At 41.0% G+C, this 17,410-nt stretch overlaps 1 protein-coding gene across 6 annotated transcripts in view; it reads left to right on the forward strand.

Moving 5' to 3' along the window:
• The window catches only part of LOC128754437 (ankyrin-2-like), a 73,348-nt gene that overhangs the window by 10,200 nt on the left and 45,738 nt on the right, over window positions 1–17,410 (forward strand). The window contains exons 1-17 of one of the 6 annotated variants that reach the window (XM_053857059.1): window positions 3,230–3,560; window positions 7,360–7,461; window positions 11,211–11,309; window positions 11,954–12,052; window positions 12,149–12,247; window positions 12,502–12,687; window positions 14,148–14,171; window positions 15,071–15,169; window positions 15,287–15,385; window positions 15,458–15,556; window positions 15,636–15,833; window positions 15,989–16,087; window positions 16,211–16,309; window positions 16,401–16,499; window positions 16,627–16,824; window positions 16,963–17,061; window positions 17,188–17,286. In XM_053857059.1, coding sequence (XP_053713034.1) covers window positions 3,435–3,560; window positions 7,360–7,461; window positions 11,211–11,309; window positions 11,954–12,052; window positions 12,149–12,247; window positions 12,502–12,687; window positions 14,148–14,171; window positions 15,071–15,169; window positions 15,287–15,385; window positions 15,458–15,556; window positions 15,636–15,833; window positions 15,989–16,087; window positions 16,211–16,309; window positions 16,401–16,499; window positions 16,627–16,824; window positions 16,963–17,061; window positions 17,188–17,286 — 1,923 coding nt within the window. In that variant the 5' untranslated portion in view covers window positions 3,230–3,434. Of the gene's footprint in view, window positions 1–3,229; window positions 3,561–7,359; window positions 7,462–11,210; window positions 11,310–11,953; window positions 12,053–12,148; window positions 12,248–12,501; window positions 12,688–14,147; window positions 14,172–14,608; window positions 14,615–15,070; window positions 15,170–15,286; window positions 15,386–15,457; window positions 15,557–15,635; window positions 15,834–15,988; window positions 16,088–16,210; window positions 16,310–16,400; window positions 16,500–16,626; window positions 16,825–16,962; window positions 17,062–17,187; window positions 17,287–17,410 lie in introns of those variants that run through there. The other 5 variants (XM_053857058.1, XM_053857057.1, XM_053857055.1 and 2 more) reach the window with 5 other exon arrangements.

A 17,410-nucleotide genomic window follows, 5' to 3' on the forward strand; every position in this document is an offset into this window, starting at 1 on the left:
ATAATTTAATAATTGACTTGAGACTTGCTTGAGCAAAGCTATGACTTGACTCAACTTAACTTGTCCCTCACAAAAAATGACTCGACTTGTTTGAGACTTGAGGGTTAAGATCCGAGACTTGCACATGTATGACCTACTTCCCCCTCTGATGAAAATAATACATTTGTTATTAAATAAATATATAAACTCAGTAATGCATGCATAAATGAGGTGCATTTATAAATAAGGCATTAAGTCATTGCACTTCATTGTTGCCTCTGTTTTAAGTTCATCCAGTGAAACATTTCAGAATTACTGGGGAAAACATTTTTCGTCTGTGTAAAAAGATCCCTCTTCCATTAACCTCAGATGTGTTCTAAACACTATCATGAGTCAGCACTAGCGCTCCATTAGTTGGGAAACAAGTTGCAAACACAAAAGCAATTTACCCATGCAAGACCATTTCACCAAGGCTCAGCAAAGTGGGTTAACAAACTGCAGCATTTTATTGATTGAATCTTTCCCAGTTGTCCAAATTTGGAGTTCATCGCTACTATTCAGAGCTGAGGTTCTACCCAGTCTGATTTTTCAATATTGAGCGTCAGCGCAAACTCAATTTTAGCAATTAAATCTCTATCTATTGATAGAACACTCTAAAGCACGTGGGTGGGCATGTGCAAGGAATATTCTATTGGTCTTTCCGTCTCTGTTTCTTTCTGTCCTGGAGTCCTAATGGGATGTATAAAAGCGTTCGATCTATGAAACTGAAAAAAAGACCATTAACCCTCCCTCTCATATCCACAGCTGGTCAAGAGAAAGAGCAGCTCACATCAGCTATCTTGGTGCGCTTCTTAATGTAATACGACTCCCAAATGGAGGGGCCCGGGGCGTGCCGAACACACACACACACACACACACACACACGGAGTGTTCATTGGTAGTTTTATTATGGATTTCTATTATTGGATGCATACTGGACAGTGTCAAAACTGTGGCTTTGATAAGTTTTTTGCTGATGCAACGAACCAGAAATATTCACTATATTTAAATAAATCAATTAGCTCATGTAGTCCATTTCCTCACTGTATTCGCTTGGAGTCAGATTACAGGTTAATCAATCACATCATCGATTTTGTCTGTTATCCTGAAACATGTCACATCATTTTGAAAACTGGAAAAGCTGTAGGTGAATTAGTTGGTGCAGTAAATAAAATGACATGACATGCATTGTTGTTGCCCTTAGAAATAAAGTCTAAAGCATACTTTGAGCTAATAATTTGACTATACAGCCACCAATGATCAGAAATTTAGGTTGTCCTGCTCAAAAAACGTGCGTCGTGTCTCTCTGTTTTTGCGTCTCCTTCAGTAGCTAAAGGCCTGCGTACTGTACATACAGGCCATTTTCAACAGTGTGTAGTCTTTTGTATTCATGTTCAAATCTTAATTCTTTCATGTCACATTGTAAAGAATATATCTTGGAATTTATTTCCTATCATTTTGCTGCTTTGAAATGCATTTTTTCTATTAATATCAAATTTCATGAGTCCAGAATGATCAATTCTCACATTCTGTCTTTTGAAAGTGTCTTTTCCCTCATTATTTGTGCTTGTGCTCTACCATGCATTTTCTTATATTTCAATTTTCCCAGTATTTCACACATTATTAGGAATATATTCTGGATGTTAATCATTGCAGAAATTTCACGGCATAGCTCTGCAAAACTGTTTAACCTATCAACATTTTATGTATGGAGTTGAGAGAATTACTAGTAAACAACAGTTTTTCTTATCAAGATATTCAATATGCACACTGTAATTCATATTAGATAATGTGAACATGTGGACATTGTCAAAAAAAAGAATACGTACACTTCCTGTCAATAGTTTAGACATTTTACTGTCCTCCGAATTATGTAGTGAACAACAACAACAGGTTTTGTATTTTACAATCTTCAAAATAGCATCCCTTTGCCTTGATTCCGACTTTGCACAGTCTTGGCTTCCTCACCATGAACTTTACGAGGTCGTCACCTGAAATGGTTTTACAGTGGATGACTCCATCATCATGATGATCCTTGGCCTTCATCATGTCGATCATGACGAAGGCCAAGGATTTGCAGTACTGTCAACAGAGGAATGTTGGCTACTTTGAGTCGTCTGCAGTATAAAACATATGAAGTTATTTTGCTTTCTTTGCCACATAATTCTATATATCCTGCTTCATATATAGGATGTCTTCGGTGTGCATCTACAATGTAGAATGTGTGTCAGACTTTTAACCGGTAGTGTATATATGTTTTGGGAATAGACCTCAACGAAAGTGCATTCAGATGTTATTATAAACGGGTCTCTTGAACACGGCTAAAATAGAATGGTAGGTACCAAGAATTCCCTCTGGCAGGCATTATTAGTCTTTAATAGTATTCTTCAGCATTCGAATGTGACCAAGGCTTTGTGATGTTTCCAAGTGTTGGCATACAAAATGTACTGTCATGTGAAAAAAAAAAGCACAAATAAACGATGGTCAGAAAGACGCGTCACTCGTGTAGTGTTCTTCATTTACAGCAGGGGGTGCCAGAGTGAAAGATGACCCTTAAAGTTCCCTGCTAAAGGATTTGAGAGAAATCTGTCTGTGAAAAATACATTAAGATATACCACTATACCAATTACTCAGTGTATATCCACCAAATTCGTGTGATCTACTAATAAGCTGCATGTTTGGGTAGCACAGGGCTGTTCTCCTGCTCTGGTGTTGTTGTTGCTCAGTAAAAATAGAGGTGTGAGATGATGTCCCAGCTGCTGAAATTTCAAACTCTTGCCATCAGCCGCACTGATAGAGAGTCTGACATTCACACTCGTTCAAAGGTTTCCACTCAAACACGGATGAGCATAAACTATAAGTTGCATTGAAGAAATGTAATAATTATTGATTTAATAAAGTGCTTACTTCCTTGTTTGATGTGTAACTCATGGTGAGGACCGTGTCGCACCGGGGCTGTAGCTGTAATTTGGCATGCGGTCTCTCAGTAAAGCTCTGTCCCATAACTTGGGTATATAACCACAAACATGCATGGACGTGCACATGCGCGCATGTTTGAAAGCCACATCTGCTCACATGGAGTGAGACATTTCATTTGCATCTGGACTGCGTGAGTCCCCGTGGCTATGTGTGTGTGTGCAGAGGATAAGTACTGAGTGAATGAATTGGTCTTACTGTAATTCACCAGCCTCTTCTCAGTCCGTTTCGTTTCGACATCTGCAAATGGATTTTTACATTACATGACGGTCATCTGGAAACCTTCGACAGAGAAATGGATATCTGTGGAACAGGAGCTTAATTTGGCACTTTTTTTCTTGGTTCATAAAGTGTCTAATGTACCGACCTTGTGCCTGCGTAGCCAGTTCATCTGCGCCGAGTGTGAATAGAATATCTGAGAGACAGGTAGGACTGACGTCATGGCTCACGCTGCTGCCCACCTGAAGAAAGCTCGAGAGCTTGAACAGCATCCAGAGTACAAGGCTCTGCAGCTTGCCAGAGAGAAGAGGAAACGGCGGCGAGAGAGAGACGTGAGAAAGCGTCAGGTAAATTCAACAGAAATAAAGGGGAAATTAGGAGATTTTAAAAATGGACTGAAAATCTACACCTGCACAGACAAAATGATTTTAAAAATCAAAGAGAAGACTACAATTTCATTTACATTTAAATTGTAATTTAGTCAATAAAGAAAACAGCTTTAATAACACTAAAGTGGAGTTCTTTTTCTTTCATTTGTGCCTATTTTTGTTATCAACGTTATTTAGTCCACGCTGGTGTTTAATCCTGTACGCTTCGTCACATGATTGACCACTGGTCAATCCACATAAATCCTGTACTGTTACAGAGATTATAGCCGGTTCACTATTTATGTGATCTTTGTTGATGGAGAGAAAGCAGCATGTGGCAGATTGTAGCCAGGCGGGATGACTGCTGTTACATTAGATCCCATGTGATGTCATTTTATTGAGAAATTCCAATGTGGCACAAAAAATAAATAAGTAGAACCAATTGCGCCCAATTTGCCTAAGATTATAAGTTAAACATAGCACTCAGGGTCGTATGTTGCTCAGTAGATGCTGTTTTGCATCTAGTGTTTGGGCTCTTTAAAAAACACATTCAGATTTCTATGGTGTCATTACTTGACCTGTTGCTTCTAAAGGCTCATACCTTTGGCAATAACACATGTCACAGATTGTCTTGTCGATCTCTTCCTCAAATTATATGTGTATCAGATGGTGTTTAATTTGGTGCGCTTGTTCTAGGTTAGTGTCTGGACATACTGAGTCAATACAGAGATTGTAATGATTCAACTGTTTCCCCTTACGAGATGGTGATAACCGTAAAATGATAAGTTAATATGCCACAAATTGTGTTAATAAATGCTAATCGTGCATCTGTATGTACATCTGTTGGCCACTATCAGGATCAACAATACCTCTTCTGAAAGATTAACTGAAAGTGTTTAGCGACTTCCCTCATTCATCTTGACCCCTTGTTGTTCCTGGAGAGCAGCAAAGGCCTCTGCGGACTCGAGTCCTTCTCTGAGCCAGCTGTCGCATTTCCCACCCCGGACTCCCGCTCACACCCAGACCGGCTGAGTCAGTATGAAAAAGTAAAAATAGTCAACGAAGTAACGACACTTCGGGTTAAATGTTTATGGCTGCAGTTGTTTTCCTGTAGGCAGGATGTCAGAAAGAGTAGGCAGGACTGGGTTTTGGTTCCACTCAATTCAATTGAAACTCAGAGGAATACTCGACAGCACGTGCTGAGGATTTAAGAAACAAGTGGACTGAAGTTTAAGATGATTTCTGAACAGTTGATAGACTTCTGAATGACTGGTTATTGAACGTCGGATTTTGTTGTGTTGAGAGGAAAAGTCAGGATTTTTTTTTGTGGATCCCCTGGAGACCTTGTTACTCGGATGGTAGAATGGGAAATACTGCCACTTGTAATTCCTGTAGAAACAGCGAAACCTTGGAGACCACTGGAAGTTTAGCTAATCTAAGCCGTCGCTCTGATGTCTACGTGTTGGCTGCTGCTGAACCTGAAGAGTCTCTGGTGAGCAGCAAAACTGTGGTGACGTTTTGATGATGTTAATCATGTTGTGCTTCGCTGGTGTTTGTTCGTGTTATGTTCAGGGATTGGACCCTACATAGCCCTCACGCAGGGGTGTGGCTCCAACCCAAACATGCAATAAGGGGATTGAATCCATAAGCTTTGCAAGTTAACACCCAGCACTGCTGACATGTTTCTGTCTTAACCACGCAAAACTCATGGTGTGTTTATTTAGCAGCAGTGAACAGCACAGAAGTACTTTAATAATAGTATTTCTGCACTCAATTTTAGTTTTATTTTTGTTTACAACAATGTCAAATATGACTGTATTCTTGCTTTTAAATGTACTAACATGTGCAGCATAAATGGTGAAAAAATAGGTACATGTTTTAAAGTTGGCTATTCTATGGATATGAAAATAAAATCTAAAATAATTGCTATTTCACAAGTACATTAAAAAACATTTTTTAACTCAGATGAACATGTCCGAATTTCATACTGAATATAAAATGCAAATGATATTCGCTAGTGTTCATCGCTGCAACTGCGTAAAAGTGTATGAGAAAACAGTCCAGAATTTGACAACTTTCTGTGATGATGAAGCAGTGAACATAGAGTGGTGTGAATTAAAAATGTAAACGGATGGCCCCTTTAAAAGTGAGGGAGGGAAAGAGGTGCAAATGTTAAAATATCCTAAGTATTAAGAGCAACTGGAAAATTAGAGTGGCGCAAATGTGTGTTAATGTAATGTAATCTTAGATTTGGATGTGTGCACAGATGGCATATAAGATTTAGGGAATATACTCTATCAGTCAGGCGGCTGTCAGACCTGCACTTTTGACTTATGTTACAGTGAAATAGTGAGGACGACTCATGTTGTCATCTGAAGTGTTTTTAGATACTGACCTGAATCCAGGTCAGAGGCCCTGGACAGTGTAGCTCTTCTCTACCCTCACTGAGATGTGGGTCAACATTCTTTCGAAGCTCATTGAGGATATGATCGTCTATACACACGAGTGCATAGTGTGTAAATCTTTAAAACTTTTGGGACCTGGTTCACCAATTATGCTTCAATGCCATGAATGCGAAGTATGTCTGTCCATGTGTGTGTGTTTGTGTGTGCGCCTGTGTGTACGGCGCACGTGTATCAGCTGCTTTTTCGGCCGAAACGTCTCGTCTTTAAATTTAGAAATGTCCACTCAGACAAGCTTTGATACAGGATATTCGTCCATAAATAATCGATCAATCACCTAGTTGGCTCATACGTGACTTTTTCATCCCTTCCTCTCTTTCTTGAAGCACAGTTTGAGAGCCGTGCTTTTGTTGGGTGATGTAATCTGTCTAGCTTTAATGGGTTGTGTCCATCAGGGCACGTTGGACTGGAGTGGATTTGAAGTGGTTGGGAGGATGATGATGTCTTAGGCCATGACTTCAAACGAGAAATATCTAGAGGACAGGTGATTGTCTCTACCTGAGGGAAGAGGTATTCTGTTCTGGGGATATCAATTAGGGGGATGAGGAGATGAAAACAAAATGTACATTCAGAGATGAGTGACAGGGCTGCATTTTATCAGTCTGAAAACATTGATAAGAAGAATCTTCATAGTCAGTTAGTTGGTGGGGAAATGTGCATGTATACACACACACACACACGTATATATATATATATATATATATATATAGGTGTATATACACCTATATATGTATAGGTGTATATATATATATATATATATATATATAGGGTCAAAATTCTCATCATACATTTTGAAACAACTTATGGTACCATGTAATGGGGAACTTAAAGCAAAGTGAGGGACAATACATTTTTATGAAGAAGTTATTGATGAAAAAGAGCGGTTACTTGTTGATGATGTAGGATGTACATCATGTATGATGATGTATGTTGTACTGTAATACCCACCTGAATTGCTAGCTGAAATAGAAGAGAAAAAAATGGGTAAGCTGTTCTCAAGTAATACTGAGAATAGAATTGAAAATGAATAATGGAAATGATTAACAGTGGAAAGTAATATTTCTGGATGATGTTTTACAGTTTTAGACTGACTTCCTGAGGGCTACATAGATACACACAGAGAGGTCCCCGGGCCTATCGAGCTTCCACTCTTTCTTTTGACATGTATTGCATAATCATCAACTCTTTTGGATGCTGTCTCTCAGCAGCAATTTGAACTACAGCATGTCTTTGATTGTTACGATAATGCCGTAGGTACAGTAATAAACTCAAAACGATGTCACTGACATTTAGCTTTTGTGTACATTTCTTTTCAGTCGGAAAGCAACACTAGTTTCCTGCGGGCCGCCCGAGCAGGAAACATCGAGAAAGTTCTGGAGTTCTTGAAAAATGGAATTGACATCAGCACCTGTAACCAGGTAAGGATCTGTCCCATCTGAGCTGCATGCTGTACGTACATTCATTTGAATGTACTTGAACACAAATATTAATATTATTTGCCTCGTCAGCAGATTCTTTCCAACATTCTACCATGCACACCACCCCCATTGTTTCTTCTAGTCCCAGTATGTGGAACCCAATGGCCTCCGACAGCTGTCTGTACACACACCCCCGCCACACACTCACACCCTTACATTCATCACAGAAGCTGAGAATGCTTCCCTCCTCCCCTGGAAATATCCAGTTCCTCTGTGTCCTATCTGTGTCGTTATGATTTACACTTGTCACGAGGTGTCTCCAGAGAAAGTGGCTACGTGGGTGCGAGCATGACTTGTGAGTTGTAAATCCAAATGCCCTGCCAAATAGTCAGGCACTCACATTGTCATATTACGCTTGTCCTTTTGCAACACTCCGGCAATTTTATAGCAGATGTGCCAACTGTGCTGCTATTGGTGGTCGGAGAGGTGGTGGCTATTGCTCACCCCGTTCGCTGTCATGGGCACCGCATGTTTTGTTTTGCAAATGCAAGGGGAAAGCCTGACTTTTAAAGAGCGCCTTTCACCCTCTATGCACACCTGAGCCACGCTCTCTGCAACTGGAGACTTGTGCCTTTTGGGGCGTCTGTCACATGAGTGCACTTGAGCTTCTGTCAGGTGACCAAATATGTGGATGACATTTTCATATTTATCTCTGTGACTGTGTGGGGCTTTGAAACATGAGTATAAAAACAACATCCTGTTATTGATGGTATGCAGGGGAATTTGTTTACAGGTGCTTGTCTACATTAGTGTACCCACTCCACTGCATATGAAAAATTATAAATGCTGGTTAATCATTATATGTCAATAACATATTGCTCCTATCCATTCTCATACTGAAATAACTGAAGCAGACATTTTTTAATCGTGATTAATCGCTTGACTTAAAAAGAAAAAGACATTTCCATTCAACAGTGCGCTCCCTGCTGTCGGTCCATCTCATAACATACTATTTATTAGCGTCTTCACATGCCTGACTTTATTTTAACCAGGATTTGTCATTAAAATTTAGCTCTAAACAACATCACAATTACTGATTATTGACCCTAAATAAGCTAGTAATTCGATTATAAATAGTCAATATTTGTTCCGCAAACTAAAGTGATACAATTTGTTTTGTTTTATTTTGAAATCACATTACGCTTCCACAATGGTAAGGAATATTTAAACAGAAAGTCTAAAAATCACTGTGTTGAAATAGTTCTTCTGACTTCATTGATGAAGCAATGTTAAAACATTGATTTAGAATTGTTATATGAGAGGAAAGGCAAACGATCATTCTGAACTGCAGTGTTTCTCATAACTGCCAGCACCCAACCAAGTAAGCGGATCAGACTGATGTCATTGTAAAAAAGCACTCTACTCAATTGCCACGCTGCTTTTGTGAAACAGCTGTGTCAGCATTATCGGACGTGTGGCATGCAGGAACATCTGCAGAAATGAAATAACAGAAATGCTGTGCTTGCATTTACAGAGAAATACTAGTACCTTCATAAGTAGTGGATTTTATTCATGGCATGATTTAAAATCTTATTACGCTACAGGTGTGATTGGAATGTCGATGTGCACACGGCAGAGTCGTGGCGAGTATTTCACTCAGGAGCATGCTCACTTACAACTGTGTAGTAAGATCCAGGTACAGAGTGCCAGATTCACAAAAGTCTGTGGCCCAGAAGCTAGTTTGAGAGACTCAGTATTTTGTCCACTGCCTGCAGAGCTGCTGTGAAATCACTCATCTGTCTTACGAATAAAGATGTGATGAGTGAACCGCAAAAGTATGAGCCATTTCTAAGTTAGTTAGTTGGATTTTTACAAAAGAAAATAATAATAAATAAATAAATAAAAACAACAAGTCTAAAACAAGTCTTAGTATTATTAGATAAACAAAACTGTCCATATGACAAGTGTGCTTTTAAACACTGCGCCTAAATGTATTTTGATTTGACCATGTGACTTGTACACATTGAGATCTACAAATGCTGGATTAACTGTTGACAGTAGACAGCTAGACGGTTCATGGCCTGTGAGCTGTGAGGGGAGAATCTTAGCAGCTGCAGTCAGGATGTGTCAGGTTCTGCTTGGTTCTAGCATCATTGACGTCCTGTCCGATAACAATTAAAGGCCAGATTTTCTCCTCTAATCTACCGCACTGATAATCCCTGGTGAGTGATATTGCTCTTTTTAATCTCCTGTCTTCACTTTAACAGCCGATGTCATTAGAATATGAAGGTTCACACCATAAAACACACCAGAAAATGTTTATTGTTTGTGAAAGGCTGTGGTGCTGTGTCGAACACACATGGCTGGTTTTGTGTGCGTCCCGCCTGCAGCCCGTGCAGTGATCCCCATGCCCATTAAGCAAATGAAGCTTCTCTTTAATGCTCAGTGAAAAGGGATTTAAATCACTTTGTGTCTGCATGTGTGTTTTCTGGCTGAACATCATGGTTGATTGGAATGCTGTTGTAAGATTGCAGAGTTCTGCTGTGTCAGAGGTGCAGCCATCTCAGTGTTTTCAGTGGAGTTGAAGTGTTTTATATTTCAAGTAGGACCTGCCATATTGTCAATCTCTGAAGGGTTAGATGAATACACAATCGAGATTCGGAAGTTGCTGTAAATACAATTCAAATTTGTGTTCATGTAGACATCTCCTGTACTGTCCTGTATCTGTGCACGCTTTAAAAGTAACTTAGCACCCACATGGTGCTCCCTCGCGTTCCACAAAAACTTTCGAGTGATTGCATTCCGTTGCATCATGATTTAGTCCAGTAATATCTCGTATCACTGCGTGGATGAAACATGGTGGCAGCACCTGCTATTACCCTTTTAGAGTCATCTCAGTCGCATAGATCATGTACTCTGCACACCCACCAAGGACAGCCTTCGTCTTCCTCTTTTTTTTTAAGGTTGACATTTTCAGTTGCTTCTAAATATGAGTATCCATGTTTGTGTCCTACTTACCCTCTATGACTGTGCAGAAACATGACACCTATCGTGGCATTTGGCAGCTAGCTGTGTGTGTGTGTGTGTATATCCGCCCTCCTGTGTCACCATCTATGTATTATTTGTGTGTGGGTACTCCCATGCTCTCTGTGGGGAAGGGGCGCTGAAGGAAGTGTTCACAACATCTTGGTTAGAATCACTGCCAGCTTAGGCTTTGGAGGAAGAAGCAACAAGAAGGGAGATCTTGGACCTGGGGTGTGGAGAAGGACCGAACAGCAGCGGAGCGTTTCACATGAAGATGGATGGGCATTAATATAGAATAGAGGACAAGGAAGGAAGGCAGAAGAGAGACAGGAATAGAACTTAAGGGGCATTCGTGGAAAACGAGTGGTAGAGGTTGAGAAAACAGAAGGAAAGAACAGAATTACTTATATTAACTGACAGTGTGCACAATGGACGAAGAGGAGGATGAGGTGAATCTTATTCTTCTAAGATAGCGTGTGCATGTTTTATAAATACATCAGCTATGGTCTGCTTCTGTTGCTGTTCACTGATAGCAGGGGTTGACAGTCTCTTCCAGAGATTGTACTGAAGTATATTGCTGATGTTGCTTCACACTAATACAGCATCAACGGTTTGATCCTATAATATGCATTTGTCAAGTTGAATCTGTTTCTTGAGTCTTGATGTGCCACTATTTTATCATGAGACATGAAATAAACGTGGTTTATATGTGCTTCTCTTCCTAGAATGGGCTGAATGCTCTCCACCTAGCAGCCAAGGAGGGACACAAGGACTTGGTGGATGAGCTGTTGGAAAGAGGAGCCCCAGTTGACTCCTCCACAAAGGTAGGCCAAGTAACTACCCGATGAAGTTGACCTATCCAGATCAATCTGTGCTATCAGTTAATTCATTCACTCTTGGTTAAAAATACTTTTGTGTTGTGTCATGTGGGTTAACTGGCCGTGCGTCCCGGGTGTGCCCCACCTCTGTCATTGGGGTTGGCGCAAGCCTCCTGCTACCTCGGAATTCCAGCGATAAGCAGAAACCAATGAAGTCATTTTGTGGTGAAAGTGTTTAGTAACCTTATGAAAGTGGCATCCAACAAACTGGCTCCGTGACTGCAAATGACAAATTGAAATGACAAATGACACATTGATAAAATACAATAAACCACCCAACTTAAACCAGTGCTTCACTGTCTGATTTAGTTTGGATCTCATAGTTCTTAAAAAAAATCTTTCATTAGTTGCATGAATACAGATGGATGTCAACAAAAATCATTGCCACTTGGGAGATAACTGGAGTCCAGTAGCCAGCTACCTCCTTGAACTAGTCAGGCTTCTCCCCATGTCATGTTCACTGTGTGGAGAAGAGAGCCCTCTATCGCCCTCTGATGGACAGTTCTGGAACAGGCTGGGGAATGTACCAATGACAGCGAGGATAACGTCGTTAATAGTCCCAGCTGACTTCCTGTCCTTCTCCTCTACAGAAGGGAAACACTGCCCTCCACATTGCTTCGTTGGCCGGCCAGAAGGAAGTGGTGCGACTGCTGGTGAAGAGAGGAGCGGATGTTAATTCTCAGTCGCAGGTGAAAAGCCTGTAACAAGTGTGAAAGATCTACACTGGTGAATGACCTTTTGGTGCTGCTGGCCTGGGTGCATGAACTCTACATGTGTGTCTGCAGAATGGCTTCACCCCACTCTACATGGCTGCCCAGGAGAACCATTTGGAGGTTGTACGATACCTGCTGGAGAGTGATGGGAACCAAAGCATTGCCACAGAGGTAATGTGGTTAAAAATATGTGGAGCATTTATTCAATGTGGGTAGCACACATCAATCTCAAGAATGGTACTTCTTTTTTTATTTAACACAGTAAAATGAACAGAAATTATTGTTTATCATAAATAGATTTGTGATGAGGTTGTCACCATATAAACATCTATGGTGGATTCAGTCTTCAGATATGACAGTCTATGTCCTCATATATTTGTTTGGTCCTGCATTAAACACCTGTCCACTTGCTTCTGCTCCTTTAGGATGGCTTCACTCCACTTGCCATTGCTCTCCAGCAAGGTCACAACTCAGTGGTTTCACTGTTGCTGGAGCACGACACCAAAGGGAAGGTGCGTCTCCCTGCGCTGCATATTGCAGCACGAAAGGACGATACCAAGTCTGCTGCGCTCCTGCTCCAGAACGACCACAATGCAGATGTCCAATCCAAGGTGAGCATGGAAGCCAGGACGTGAGCCTGAAACAGACACTGATTCATGGTAAAATATAGATCTGGGAATACATATAATAACCAACCACGCTGATCCATATCAGGGTGGGGAAGCTAATGGAAATCCAGGATTCTGTGTTGATCATTTACAATTCAGTGTTTTTCAACTACTGCCGTGATAGACTGTCATGTGTGTCCATGGGAAATGATCCGGTTTCTCCTAATTTCTCTAGAGATAGAGGTGGGCGATATGACATTAAATCATGAACTATTAAGAGGTGTTCACGAGCTACAAACACGAGGAGATTACATGGATTCAGTCACATTCTTTCTATACACTATAGATCTATATTGATGCGCTGATTCGTCCATCAGTCTGGGCTCTTCTTCCTCTTACAGCAAAGAATCCGGTGAAATGTGCAACTTCCAACTGTTTTTAAACCTGGTGCACCTCTAACTCGACCACACACCTTCACAACAGAATGATGAAGTGATCCTTGTCAGACCCACGATGCCAAAGACTGTCTGCACTGCAGAGCTAACTTGACATCTCACTTCAAAACACCGGTAGACCCTCAGCTCTGTTATTTAGTTGGCGCAAAATTAAATGCATAACGAAATAAGTGCACTCCAAAATGTGAAGAGATGAAGACTCGTTGTTAAGAAGCAAGTTGAGGCATGTTAATGATTTGTATGGAAACCTAAAACTACAATAAAAATGTGCAAAACAGAAGTGATAAAATCGGAACAGACAATTAAAGTAAATAAATCATGATATATTTTGCCAAATTTCCCCTTCTCTGGACACATTTGAAACAAATGCATTTTTTGAAATTTGTGTCTGCAACTAGCATGGCAAAATAACCAAGTGTCGGTTGCTACAATTTTTCACAAATTAAAAGGGATTTTCTACAAGACTTTAAGCACAAGTGTGCTTTGGCCGAGGTTCCTTTGGTGGTGAGCCTCCGGATTTTTTCAATGAATAATTTGTGCGGTGGCTAAAAAAACGCTTGAGAAACACTGATCTAGTGAATGTGAAACAATTACATTGTAAATCTTTTTTTCTGTTTTGTTTGGCATAAAATTATGTGTAGCTATACCGCCACCTGCTGGCGCAGACTTGTAGCAGCGCGGCTCGGTACATAATGCGGTTTATTAAATAAAAAAATAAATAAATAGTTTAAACTATTTATTTATTTCCACTAACGTGACTCTTTAAATTTGAGGCATGAAACTGTTTTAACACAGGACAATGAAACGTTTGAACATTTGCCCAGGTCTGCTCTCGGAAAGTGACTGAACTGAAAAATGTTTAAAAACAGATTCCGGTTAGCATCCTTGTCTTGACTTCTCTTTTCCAAATGTGTGATCTTGTGCCTCTCCATGTCTGTGTTGTGAAACACTTTTTCCCTAACAACCCAAAACCCTGCTCCTCCACTCTTTCCATGCAACCCAAATCAGATGATGGTCAATAGAACCACGGAGGTATACTGAACTACTTCATTTTACCGTCACATCTGACCATCTCTTCCAGATTTGTCTCCTTAAAACCGTCAATTGAATCTCTCCAGCAGTCATGCATGCAGACTGATGATACATGTGTATGCATGCAGCACTGTTTGTTTACACTCCTGCATGGCGGATAAAAACACTGTTATCTTTGGTGAATCCTTAATATGATCATTTCTCTCACATTTCTTTTGTGTATCTTCTTAAATCACACAAAATGTAAGCTTTATAATCTAATTCATTGGCTGAAAATGTGCCAGGACTTCATTATTTGGGGGATTTTCTCCTCTTTATTTCTTGTTCTTTGTGTGTCTTTGACTTTCTCTGTTAGCATGACAGTTTTTTCTTACTTGACATGTTGAACTTTAAGTTAACTCTGTTTTTTAATCAAATTGCACCATGTCTATCAGAACGGGAAGGTAAGGAGCGAAACAGTCCACAATTTTATAGACATTTACTGTGAAGCTTTTAGGTAGAACTCCATTTGTGCGTCAGCTCAAACATTTAGTGAGTAGATTCTCTGTGTATTTCAGTTGACAAATTATTTTCAGTTTAACTCTTTGTTTGGAACGGCTTCTACATACTCACTTGGTTTAGCCAGCATGGTAGAATCACATGGCTGCTGCATGCCCTTTATACAGGTGCACTTTTGGGGGATTTTTTTCATGCTTTTTCTTTTGTGCTATGTTTTCTTGCTGCATTCCACTGTGCCCTCAAATAACCTGTTTCGGTCTTCTCTCTGCCACTGAGAATGCTTTTCTTTGCCGCTTGATTTTCCCCATCAGCTGTTCCAGCCGTTTAGCTGCTTTGATTTCATTTTAGAAATGTTTCCCTTTTTTTTCCCCATTAATGTCTCTGCTCTCCTTCTCAAACAGAGCGGCTTCACACCGCTGCACATTGCGGCTCACTATGGGAACGTGAATGTCTCCACCCTGCTGCTCAACAGAGGCGCTGCTGTGGACTTCACAGCGAGGGTGCTTTTCATTTTTCATCATATTTTCATGACACCAGAAGATGCTGACCTAGGCTGCATTTATGTGTGTATGCACAAATGCCGGTTCGTTTTATGAAGTTCATTTCTGTTTTTTCAGAACGGCATCACACCCCTGCACGTGGCCTCAAAGAGGGGCAACACTAACATGGGTGTCCTGCTTTTGGACAGAGGCGCTCAGATTGATGCTAAAACCAGGGTGTGTATGCTCTCCTTTTTAACTTAATTCTTGTGTTAACTACTGCATTAATGTTGGTTTTCCGCTGCACAGGATGGACTAACCCCTCTGCACTGTGCTGCCAGAAGTGGACACGACTCTGCAGTCGAGCTGCTGCTGGAGAGAGGAGCACCAATCCTAGCCAGAACTAAGGTCTTCTTCTCTCTATAAAAATAATTCAGCTGTTAATTGAAATATAATTTCTGAATGATATGTGTTTTTTGAAATATAGAATGGACTGTCACCACTTCACATGTCAGCCCAGGGAGACCATGTGGAGTGTGTGAAGCTTCTGCTGCAGCACAAGGCTCCTGTTGATGATGTCACGCTGGACTACCTCACAGCCCTGCATGTCGCAGCTCACTGTGGTCACTATAGAGTCACCAAACTTCTGCTGGACAAGAAGGCCAACCCAAATGCTCGTGCACTGGTAAATAACAATGGATTCACTTGCTCTATTTTGATAAACAACTTTGTTGAGCATTGTTGAGGACAGCAGTACATCCGTAGTGTCACAACTATCATATGTGTTATTGATATTTTTCTTAACTAATATGCCACCTTTTTCTCTATTTTCTCTGCTAGAACGGCTTCACTCCTCTCCACATCGCTTGCAAGAAGAACAGGGTGAAGGTGATGGAGCTGCTCATAAAATATGGTGCATCCATTCAGGCGATCACAGAGGTAACACCTGTGGCCGTGGCACTCTTTGATGACTTCATTAAAGAGATTAAGTATCCTCAAGATAGATAGATAGATAGATGTAATGCATTTCATCGTTGTCTTGTCCTTGCAATTCCGTTGCAGTCTGGTCTGACTCCCATCCATGTTGCTGCGTTCATGGGCCACCTCAACATTGTTCTGCTTCTTCTGCAAAACGGAGCTTCACCTGATGTGCGCAACATTGTGAGTATTCCTGTCAGCTGTCTGTGTAAATGTCCTGTGCAGCGAGGCTGACAACCTAATGATAGAGTTTCCACATCATATCACCTCGCAGCGTGGAGAGACAGCTCTTCACATGGCGGCGAGAGCAGGTCAGATGGAAGTAGTTCGCTGCCTGCTGCGCAATGGAGCGTTGGTGGATGCGATGGCTAGGGTGAGTCACCGTCACTATATGAGCCTATCAATTATGACATACTTCCATTAGGAAACGTCCTCTCCAGAACTTTTCATTCTTAACTATGGGAACTTCAACTTCATTAATATTCGCTCATGTCTCTCAGGAGGATCAGACACCCCTCCACATTGCATCTCGTTTGGGAAAGACTGATATTGTCCAGCTGCTACTTCAGCACATGGCCCATCCAGATGCTGCCACCACCAACGGCTACACACCTCTGCATATTTCAGCCCGGGAAGGCCAAGTGGAGACGGCTGCTATACTAATGGAGGCCGGAGCGTCACATTCAATGGCCACCAAGGTGATTGATGAGGAGCCGTCATGTTTACAGGACAAATAACAAATCGTTGCAATGTGGTCCAACAGCTGTTTCTGCCGTTGTATTATACAAGATTGAAGTCGATTTACCAATTGACTTCTACTCTGTCCTGCTTTACAGAAAGGATTCACTCCCTTGCATGTAGCTGCTAAGTATGGAAGCCTTGATGTAGCCAAACTACTTCTACAGCGCAAAGCTCTGCCCGATGACGCTGGCAAGGTGAGACCAGGATCCATGTGCTTATTTTAATCCTTGGACTGTTGAATGAACTGCAAGTTAGTGGCAAACTTGTTACTCAGCAGTTCTGTTTTGAGACTTCTTTTGATGAGGGTATTTCTGTGACAGAATGGCCTGACTCCGCTCCACGTGGCAGCTCACTATGATAACCAGGATGTTGCTCTGCTTCTGCTGGATAAAGGCGCTTCTCCGCATGCCACAGCCAAGGTGTGAAGATGAGATGTTTTCTGTTAAATCAGTGGTTTTACTCAAATACAATATTAATTGTAATAAGCTGCTACTTTTTTCTCGCAGTCTGAACCCTGTGGTTTACACAGCGACACAGCTAATC

This window comes from Synchiropus splendidus, chromosome 2 (assembly GCF_027744825.2).
Source record: "Synchiropus splendidus isolate RoL2022-P1 chromosome 2, RoL_Sspl_1.0, whole genome shotgun sequence".
NCBI classification, from domain to species: domain Eukaryota; kingdom Metazoa; phylum Chordata; class Actinopteri; order Syngnathiformes; family Callionymidae; genus Synchiropus; species Synchiropus splendidus.